The 11,497-nt window shown below is 37.3% G+C and overlaps 1 protein-coding gene across 1 annotated transcript in view; it reads right to left on the minus strand.

Annotated features, from left to right (window-relative positions):
- LOC6047623 (synaptic vesicle glycoprotein 2B) overlaps positions 1-8,886 on the minus strand; it is a 34,245-nt gene extending 25,359 nt beyond the window's left edge. The window contains exons 1-3 of the mRNA XM_001864623.2: positions 8,441-8,886; positions 3,395-3,592; positions 2,232-2,394 (exon numbers count right to left, since the gene is read on the minus strand). Of these exons, the coding sequence (XP_001864658.2) occupies positions 2,232-2,394; positions 3,395-3,592; positions 8,441-8,537 (458 nt within the window). The 5' untranslated portion in view covers positions 8,538-8,886. The remainder of the gene's footprint in view (positions 1-2,231; positions 2,395-3,394; positions 3,593-8,440) is intronic.
- Between the last annotated feature and the right edge of the window lie 2,611 nt (positions 8,887-11,497).

An 11,497-nucleotide genomic window follows, 5' to 3' on the forward strand; every position in this document is an offset into this window, starting at 1 on the left:
ATGTTTGTTTTTGAAAAACGATCAAATCTTGATCCAGAATGTATCAATCAAAAAATGGTTTTCATTGTGTTGTTTGTAGATGCATATATGTATTATCGTGATAATGTTTTAATTTTAATTTTACTATTTATGGACTCTGACTTCAGAACCATAAATTAGAACCAAGAGTGAAGAACACCTTTTTGCCTGTTTTTTCGATGCTGTGCTTAGGAATTCCATAAAAAATCAAAATATTTTTATTCCAGCCCAAACATGTTAATTATGATTATTAATTCAGAAAAAGGCATTTAAGATTGTTTTCAGATGATTTGACTTCTATTTTCATTAAAATTTCGAATTTTTTTGAAAAAATATTTTTATGCCCCTGATTTTTGGACTATATTTGATGGGAGGGGCGACATAACCTTTGAACTTAAAAAATGCAACAAACTGAAAATAGAGGTTTTTTTGAAAATGTCCATGACGTAAATTGCAAAAATTTGGTGCCAAAAAGATGAGATGGTCCAATTTGCTGAAATTCAAGATTCTTACATGTTTTGATAGTATCAATAGCACCACCAAATTTTATTTTATAAGGGATCCTGGAGAGTGCCTTAGGTTATATGCAGGGATCTGACTGGCATGCAGTTTCCTGAAGTCCCCACCAGAGGCGCTGTCAATATTGTTTACGTATGGTTTTTGAAAAGGTCGTATGAAATAAATACCTTATTTTTTTTCAAATTATTATGTATTTTGTTAGTTTCTACCTCGGTATTTAATTTTTTGCATATATATGCGAGATAGTTACAAGCATAACGTTATTTTTTTACATTTAACATTTATTAGATCAATAAAAAAAATTCTACTTGGCCATCCAATAAAGACAACACAACACACTGAACTGAACTAAAAACTGAATAGCTGCAGTTTCCTTGAAACAAAATAAAATTTGTTTGATATTTCCTGTCCGTTGTATTAAAATGAATTACGCTTTCAGAATACTAACTAAATTTCTGCCTAAAATGCTTTAAACTAGCTGTAACTGAACACCAAAGTGCTGATATGCCAGCATTAGTTTCTCGATGAAATTATATGCTGTTCCCCTTGATAAAATTTGAGATTAAACATAAATCTTTCTAAAGAAAAAAAACTGAAAAAAGTTATTATTTATGTAACTTATGTCCGATGCGCATACGACCTTTTCAAATGCCACGTGCTAAAAACTTGGTTCGATATTGGTTCGATTTTGACTTCACTCGCTTTGTATTTGGATGACAGTCGTGTCGTAACCGTGGTTAGATGACGCCTAGCACTCTTCTTACCATTTATTAACATTTGTAATGCGCCATTGCATTAGAATTCATGGAAACATGCTCCACCAAATTTTAATTTGATCAGAGAAAGTCAATTTCGAGTGATGTGCCTCTTGGCGCGAAATCACCAAAATCTGGAGTTTTTTTGAAAAGGACCAATAAACCAAATTTCCAGTTTTTGCTTTTTGGGTGTTTTTGAAAACGCCTTGAGTCAAGGGTATTGAAAAACACCCAAAAAGCAAAAACTGGAAATTTGGTTTATTGGTCCTTTTCAAAAAAAAACTCCAGAAATGCATTTTCGGAAAACCTTAAAGGAACTTTTTGAGCTCAGCGTATGAGTTGTAAACCAGTTTTGTTAATTTGTCAATGTTTGAAAACAATAAATCAAATCAACAACGCTGTAGGTATAAAAAAATGAACACACAGGCTCAAATTCCAGAAACAGGCCTGATTTTTATCTTCAAAGTTTGTATGGCCCACAAGCCACTCACTTTAAGAAATATTCGTATTAAAGGCTTAAATGCCCTCACAATCGCAATTATCAAACAACATTTCTGGAGTTTTTTTTGAAAAGGACCTATAAACCAAATTTTAAATTTTTGCTTTTTGGGTGTTTTTAGAACCGCCTTGAGTCAGGGGTATTCAAAAACACCCAAAAAGCAAAAAATGAAAATTTGGTTTATAGGACCTTTTCAAAAAAAACTCCAGATTTACAGGATTCGAAATTCAATGGCCAGCTCCTATTGAGCCCAATTCGGGATCAAAATCAATATGGTCCTTACCAATAAAACGGCACAGCATTTCGCAAAAAAATGATCGATTTTGTTCCAAATTGGCACCTCAATTTGTCACAGCCTCACCAAAGCCAAGCCTCAAACTGACGCGGAAGCATATTGAAGCTCATTCGGTTCCTCATCCCCACTAGGGGAAAATACTCACATAAATCCGCCCATAAATTTGAAAATCATGATGGCCACCACGGACTGGCTGGTGGCGCACAGCACGTTGAAGGTGGCATCCAGCAGGAAACCGTACACCAGCAGCCGCTTCCGGCCGTACGTGTCCGACAGGAAGCCCCATAGGAAGGCCGAAGTGATCATTCCTGCGGGAGGGAAAGAGACAGAAGAGGAAATGGTGAAAACTGAAGAACGTTTCTGAGGAACGCTCTGTTTGTTCAGCGGTTGCATAAATTTAAGAGGTCGGTTCTTGGAACTTGTGCAATCGGATTAAGAGCGAATGGAAAGTTTCCTTTGAGAAATTCAGCAGATTAAAGTTGAAACCACTATTTAATTAAACGTCATTCTCCAAGCTGAGCAATTCATAAATTCAACTGCAGCTATTTGCTGTGGTTTATGGCCTGCAGTTGTGCACCATTATTAGAGCGAAAAACTGACCTCGACGATGGGTGGAAGATATGTGCTAAGGAGGATGATGATGGCCGCCAGAGCTATTCATGGGTTCGAGCAATCTAGGTCGTCAAAACCATCTGCCCTGGCGTGGGGTGTGATGGCGTGCCGTCCTCTTCTGATATGCTGCTGATAGCGAAAGAAGTGAACGGAGAGGAAAAGAAATGTAGCTAATGCTTTGCCATGCTGGCGGCGAGATAACAGCATGCACTGCTGTGAGTTTGTTATTTCTTTGCTCGCTAGCTCAACTAGCGCAACCTAGCGCTAGTTGAGCTAGCGACTTGGCGTTGATGGCCCTGGGAATGCGTTGACCCACGAGAGAAACGGGAGTGATGCGTCTTTAAATGAAAGGTATAACTCTAGTTGCACTGTGCATTTTTCATAGCTTCAAGATCTGGATAAATTTCAAACAAATTTATCTTGATGCACAAAGTTTTAATAAAAAAAACTTTACTTAATCCACCCTTAGGTGGTTGGCGCCTTCCTCACATTTAACGGGTGCTATCCAAAATGCAAAATTGCGTAAATAACACTTAAGTGCTTATAACTTATAACAAAAAAAAACTTGCAAAAAAATACACACTAAAATGAGATGCCACTGTACAGATTTCAATCAAAAATGATTTCCGAAAGAAAACTAAATCGAATCCCTTTACACTTCGTTCCCACCAGATTGATGCAATCATCCAAACTTACCCCCGTAGGTGACCGCATTCAGGGTGCCCTTGTCTACCAGAGACAGCCGGAGGTCACACTCGGCACTGGGCAGCACGTACGACATCGTGGTCGTCTCAAAGACCGTTCCGATACAGCAGGGCATGGCTACCAGCAGAAGCAGGTAGTTGAACCTTCCATAACCGGTGGCCGCAATCGCGGTTTCAAAGTCAGCGGGGCCTGGGTGTAGATGAAAATTAAGGAGAATTAAGATCTACATGATAAGAATGCACAACTTTGTATCTATTCGAGTGCACCATCCTTAATCTACAATCGGTTTAAGTTGGTGCTAATGCCACGAATCATCAAGATAAAACCATATTTTCATAATTAGTTTTGAAAGTTTCGCTATAACGTTATGCATTCTTTCTCCGACGCAGAACCACTTGAAAGAGACCTGCGATTCCGAACCGACAAAAAGCATAATAAGTTGCTAATGAAACTAGTTCAAAAGCTTAACCAAAGTTTGCTACCAAGCTTGAGCACCAACGATGCAAATGAGTTGTTTCGCGTTCTGCACGGAAATTCAATTTTAAAGTAGAATTAAAATGAAAATTCTTAATTTCCTAACAGTTTCTTCTTGCTTATTAAAAAATTGTCACATCCGACTTTCCGTGCGAAAGTATTGAGTTTCGTCAAACGGTGCCGACATCCGGTTTTTCGCAACGCAAGCCAATTTTTTCTTTTTTTCTGTGGCATCCACTTTCATGAGCAGCTTCCGTTGCCACCATAGCGAAGCTAAAGCTCATGCCGTCATTAATTTGCACACTGGATTTATCACGGCTTCCATCTCGGCGGATCAACGCGCAATGAAACGGCCGTTGCATTGTTTCGCCGTATCGCATGATAACGTTTTCAGGAAAAAATGAAAAAAAGGTTCAAGCGTGGATGCTTATTGAAATAATTAATTACAGCATTGTTTTCACTCTGTATACGTTAAAAAAAAGTATCGCTCGGCAAAAAAAAATACGAAATTGTATTACTTGAGTTATTTTACCAAATCCTCGGCCAAAAATGACGGTTAATTCAGCAGAGAAAAAGAGTTGTTCTGTTTTCGGCAGAATTCTGTCGCACTCATGCATTAAATACGTTTCTGTAGACTTAATAATACAGCAATTCCCCACGAAAACAGCATGATTCGAAAAAAAAAAGTTCTCCGATCGGACTCAAAATTAGAAAAAAAAAGTCTGGGGATTTCTTGGCCAAAATAATTAAAGCTATATTTTTTTTGTTTGGCCATTACGGTGACCTACGCCGTGTTAGGGTGCTCCAAAAAATGCCATTTTCGTCATTTTTCGCAAAAACCACTTTTTTCAAAAAAATCATACCTCGCGCCATTCAATTCGATTTTAGTTGTCTTAGACCCAAAAGAAAGGTGATAGGCAATCAATCGTCAAAATTACCCCCCACTAGAGGGCGCTGAAATTTGGGATGATGTTTTCATTATATTCTACAGCGAGTAAATTGGTTTGAAATTTGAACGTAACCTTGCCTATAGGCCCCCAAAACCAAAGCTCAAAACTCTATTCGCCACCTACATTCGAGTAGAAGAACTTTGGTGCAAGGTTACGTTTACGTTTTTGCGCGATAAGTGCAAAGGGGAGTGAAAACTATTTGAAGGTATTTTAAAAGAACATTGATCTTTTGGAATAAAATAAAGTTAATATGTGTCTACTTGAATAATCTACATTCTCAATTGATTAGTTAGGTTTTGGTTGATTACAACATTCCCTTATTTTGAATCAGATAATGAACAGGTAAAATCGGCCATCACAAAAATATTTTCGTTTATATCAATTAAGCTATTTATTTCTTACCTGGATATTGTATAATTTGCTATTAATCTCAATTTTATGATGAAATAAAACAATTTCAAATTTCAAACCAATTTACTCGCAGTAGGATATAATGAAAACATCACCCCAAGTTTCAGCGCCCTCTAGTGGGGGGTAATTTTGACGTTTTATTGCCTATAATTACAGCCTAACTTTGGTGCAAGGTTACGTTCACGGTTTTGCGCGATAAGTGCAAAGGGGAGTGAAAACTATTCTAAGATTTTTTAAAAGAAAATTGATCTTTTGGAATAAAATAAAGTTAACAGGAGGTAAGAAATAAAACGTTCTATCGATTGACTTTTTGATTTTTTTGCTAAGTTGCCTTTTTCATTGAAAATTCTGAGATCCGGATTGAAAACGCGAGAATGAGGTTAGATTGCTAATTTTGAAAATCAATCCAATTATCAATTTTCAAGCAGATCTTTGCTTTTATGGTAGAAGTGACTTTAAAAATATTTGTCCACTTGAATAATCTACATTCTCAATTGATTAGTTAGGTTTTGGTTGATTAAAACATTCCCTTATTTTGAATCAGATAATGAACAGGTAAAATCGACCATCACAAAAATATTTTCGTTTATATCAACTAAGCTATTTATTTCTTACCTGAAAATGGTATAATTTGCTATTAATGTCGATTTTATGATGAAATAAAACAATTTCAAATTTCAAACCAATTTACTCACTGTAGGTTATAATGAAAACACCACCCCAAGTTTGAGCGCCATCTAGTGGGGGGTAATTTTGACGTTTGATTGCCTATTGAGAGATTCGACAGAAACGTGCACGCATCCTGGTGGCGAGTAGAAGCACTTCGCAAGGATGTTCGGAATGACAGCGTGCTTGGAAATATTATTTTTTTGCAGTTTTTGATTTTTATTTCCTTCAAATATTTTTTAACGTCGATGAAAGTTATTGTAAAGTGTGGCAATCGCATAAACGAATCGAATGATGTATAAATCATAGGGACTGAGTTAATTTTTCATGTTTTTTCCTCAAATTAACCAAAAAGATCTTTTGAAAAATTGATTTAAATAAGATTTATTTGATTGATAATGCTCCTTATGTGAGTTTTATTGATAGAACTAACTATTAGAGTCATATTACAGCATAATTACAATAATTTTTTCAAAACATTGCCAGTTATTCGAATTTTCCAAAAAATTCCAAAAAATCACCAAAATGCATTGGTCAATATTTTGGTCAAACGGAAAGAAAAGTAAAGTTTAAACACTTTTACATAACATTTCATCATTACTTTTAACTTTTGCAAAATTTAACTCAAGTTATTCAAAATATCGATCATCTTTTTAGAAAAATCGTTTAAATAAAATACCAGTCACAATTAATCGCTACAAATCACCACGCATTATGATCGTTAGCGAAATTGCCACACTTTGCAATACCACACTTTGATGAAAATACTTGATTTTTCATTATAAACGCAATTTTTCCCAAAAAACTGCTCAAACATTCCGAACACCGCTGGGACAACAGTGAACCGAGCGGAAAAAACGTCGTCGAATTCTTCAATAAGTTTGGCTATTTAAGAGTTTCAAAAATTTAGCTTAACATTTGAAAAGGTCGTATGAAAAAAATGCTGGTTTGAAGGTCTCGGGACCAAAGAGTCTGAAAATATTTTTACCTGATTCCTCGGAAAATTTTGCATAACATATAAAAAATGGTGAAGTTATGTTTTCAATTTTCTTAGATACGATTTAACAAAAAAAAAAATAAAAACTGGATTTTTCGTCGCACCACGCGCAAAAATGGAAAAATGACGAAAACCGGACAAAATTTCTGATAAACTCGGAGTCACAGTTATCTTAAATTCAACAAAACAATATGAAATTATGAAAAGTATTTTCTTACAATCGAGACTAATACTCATTTTTTATATTATTTATATTCACCGAATCACCCCTCCCCCTAAAATTGTCCACGAGGTTTATGGATGGTCCCTTTGTACCCCGTTGGTAGGTCCAAGCCAAGGCAAACTAAAAAGTGACAGACTGTCACTTTTTACACGGAGCTCAAACAAATTATCATAACAAATGTTTAATACTATGTGTGAACTCCGTGTAAAAGGGGTGTCAAACTAAAAAGTAACCCCGTTTGTTTGAAAACAGTTTGTTTCTAACCATCGGGGTTTCAGTGTATTTATAATTCTAAACTTTTGGAACATTTAAAATATTGTTAAAACTACTTCTTGACTATTTCATACCATTCTGGTTGTATTAAATTCATATTGCTCATCTAGCAAAACAAAAAATCTCACTCCAGTGTCCAGTGTCACTCCAGTTATCAATTTTACCCGGTTTACGGTATTCGTCAATTTGATTGAATCTGATTTTTTTTTGATCAAAAATATTGTTCCAACTCTTTTTTGCTACAGTAAAAAATTGATTTGAAAAAAAATGGAACGATGTTTTCGGTAACAAAAAAAAAACAAATTTGTTGAAATTAGGTTTAAATTAGGTTAGACATTCTTACAAATGACTGGAAGAAAGATTCGTCCCGATTGGTTGAGTTATGCCCGAGAACCAGCGTGTTGAATTTACCGTTCTCATTTTTTTTCGGAAGGCTTAGGCGTCCGTGTGAGTTGGGCATGCGTTGGGCGTTCCAGTGCAACATGACATAGGCCACCTAACCAGTTATTATGTGCCTTAAAACTGAACACATTTTTTTTTGTCGTTTCGGGGAAAAAACGAGCTTGAATTTTATTTAACAAATAAAAAAACAAATAAATGGTTTACAAACACTGATAACTTAGAATTAATTCGGTTGTGCTTTTTAATAAAGCACAATGACGACCAGAAGTGAGAGATAACAAGTTACAATTCACATTAAATTTTCTAAATGAGGGCTCTCATACGAATTTATTTAAAAATGGTCTAAATTATAAACAACCACAAGTGTATCGTTTTCCTTTCCCAGATTTTAAGTACGTGGGATGATGTTTCCATTGTGGTAACTAGGCATGCTCTCAATTATTTGTGCAATTGGATTAAATGATGGTCAGGAATCAAATTAATCATGTTTTCAGTACAATAAGGTGAAAGGTCATAGCCAAGCTTAAGTTGTTAATCATCAGCCCATTACCGACCAATGGATTTAAATTTCCTACCATCAAAGCGTGGATTCAAAATTCAATTTTCCAAATTCAATGCTTCAATGACACTGGACCTCTTACCGGTATCTACCACGTGCTCCTGCTGTTTAACCTGACCTATTCCATGTTCCTGATGCTGTTGCTGCTTCTGCTGCTTTTGAATACCCTTCATTTTCATCGTTCAACACTGTGTAATTCTGCAGCACTTTCCTAAAATTGCACCGTTTTCACCCAAACGAGGGGTTGAATTTTCCTTTTTCCCAGTAATTAATATTCCGCCCAACACTGCGAAATTTCACCTCATTTGACGCTCTCTCTCCCTCAACTGAAAAATAACCCTTGATGAAAGTGCACTTGACGGGATGGCTGTCGATGCATCGCGGCGCGCGAACTCGTTCACTGTTGCTGGACCTGCGACTTCCTGAACCGAGGGAAGCTGTACAGCTGCCAAATTGATGACTGGGAAGTACTCTTCGTATCACGTTGGGAAGCAGTCTAGTGAGTGGAAAATTTGTGCGAGCTTACACCCCGTGGAGATTGGAAGCTGCCCGTTTTGCGCTGAGTGCCGGATGTTTTATGGCTTGTTTACACCAAAAAAACAGCTGATGTTGATGGCGAGAAGAAGCTTAGTGGTTGGATTAAGGTGGAGGGGAACGGTAAATACTAATAGAGACGGTGGAATATTCGCTTTAGCAGTGTCATGCCAGATTACAGAGATTTAAAGCAACGTTAGGTTTCCGTGGCGCGAAATGAAATTTTATCAAACGAAAATAGTACTCTTTGTCTTTTTTAATTGGGACGTTTCATATATGAATCCAAAATTAAATTTCAAAAATTGCATATTGTATATTATAGATTAGTGTACCCCTTTCCTATGTTGGACCCTCTACTGTAAAATCACAGTTTCAAGTAATTATTTCATCCAAAACTTGTACTAGTACATTTCGCACACTCAAAAAAATCTACACGTTGATGCTACGTAAAAAATCAAGTAACCCCGATTTTCCCCTCGCTAGGCTGGTTTTACGTGACACACGTAAAAATAATGTGAAAGCGTTCTGGCAAAAACAAAACTTCACGTTGAAGTTACGTGAAAGCCCTTGTGGTATTTTTCCACTAGGTTCTTTCATGTAGCTTTAATGTGTGTTGAAATGTAACTTCAACGAGACTCGAGTGCGCCATTCTGTCGAATTTCTACGTGATTATTTTAGTATGAAAATTGATGGCGAACGGCGAAATTTGCTGCTGAAGTTATGCTCGCCAAATTTAATTTAAAATGAAACAGACGGTAAGTTTAGTTTGATTTATTTAAGTTCTAGTTTATATTTTTTTTGCAGAATGTTACTCCTGGAAACAAGCATTTTCTTTTCCGGCGGCCACCGGATTTCTGGCCAGTTCTAATCTTAGTGTCCGATGTTACCGTGGTGCTTAAACCCACCAAAAATTGGGGCTGGTAAACAAATAGTCTTCTGCGTGTTACCGGTTTACCGGCGAGAGGCATGAAATTTCGGCCAGAATGAGCACCATGACCAGTCGGACCAGCGGTCAGTTCAGCCGCTGACCCCACCGGACCAATCACGTTACGGTCAACTTCGGTTCAAACTGGTGGCTCAACTTCGACACGGAGTATCGTGAGATCGTGAATTTGAAGTATTAAATATTAATAAAAGAAGAATTCAATAAAACATTGATTTGAGCATGAGCATGGTTGACTGCCAATGAGCTGCTACTCCGTTATTGACAGATCAGCTGAAGTTAAACAATGAATCAAAAATTATCAGTTGGAGTCAACCATCCGTTCACTGTTTAACCTCTGAAGATCCCTACTTTATTAGTCAATACCGGCGCCCTCCCAAGAAGCCTGCAGTTCAACGAAAGGGAGGAATGTTAGTCCGATAGTTGAAGTTGCAGACTCATCAAGCACATAGTTTTTTGCTATTTACTTGTTGATACCGCTTGAGACCGTTGAATCCACAGCATCTCCTTCAAGCATCACGTGATTAAATTTTTTTTTGGGTTAGTAGGATAAGGTATTGGCTTTTCGATGCCTCGCAAGCTACGACGCTATGGGGAGGACTTTCATAACAGACCCGTCGGCGAGCCTTCCGAGCAACGATGCTATGGGAAGGTTTTTCTGGTTAACACACAAAATCACACAGTGGTGCGCTGGAAGTGGGGACGCGAAGTCGTGATTATTCAGGTTAATTTTTTGGTGTGTTTCTGTGTCGCTGTTCGTATGGGGTTAGTGCATAATTTGTAAAGGAAGCGCGTGGTCGTAAAAAATATTCGGAGTGAAAAGTGATTTTTTTTGTGTGCCTTTTGTCGTGAATTGTGTGTGTTTCTTGCTAGTAATAATAATATCAGTCCTTCCTTTATCATCGCTGATCGGAGGGCACGCCGCCGGTTGAGTTTGTCGTATTAATTGTGTTCCAAAGTAACTGGGTGTTAATTGTGTTTAGTACTTCAGTCGATTGCGGGCGGTGAGGCCACGCGCTTGCCTTACTGAATTATTTTTGTCTTTTTCGTCGAGTAATTGGTGTTTTTTGTGCTTTTGTAAACTTAATTAATTGTTTTGTGATTTTCAAAGCCCTTCCTATATCATCGTTGATCGGAAGGCACGGCGTCGGGTGGATTGTGCTTAAATTTTTCGAATAAGGTTTTATTTTTTTTTGCTGTGAAAAAGCCATTTCTATATAATGATTGAAAGACGCACTGACAATTTGGATAGTCGAGTTAAAAGTGGAGCGAAATAACTGTGTGTGAGTGATTTTGTGTGTTAACCAGAAAGACCTTCCCATAGCATCGTTGCTCGGAAGGCTCGCCGACAGGTCTGTTATGAAAGTCCTCCCCATAGCGTCGTAGCTCGGGAGGCATCGAAAAGCCAATACCTTATCCTACTAACCCAAAAAAAAATTTAATCACGTGATGCTTGAAGGAGATGCTGTGGATTCAACGGTCTCAAGCGGTATCAACAAGTATATAGCAAAAAACTATGTGCTTGATGAGTCTGCAACTTCAACTATCGGACTAACATTCCTCCCTTTCGTTGAACTGCAGGCTTCTTGGGAGGGCGCCGGTATTGACTAATAAAGTAGGGATCTTCAGAGGTTAAACAGTGAACGGATGGTTGGCTCCCAC

The sequence above is a fragment of the Culex quinquefasciatus genome, chromosome 1 (genome assembly GCF_015732765.1).
Source record: "Culex quinquefasciatus strain JHB chromosome 1, VPISU_Cqui_1.0_pri_paternal, whole genome shotgun sequence".
NCBI lineage: Eukaryota > Metazoa > Arthropoda > Insecta > Diptera > Culicidae > Culex > Culex quinquefasciatus.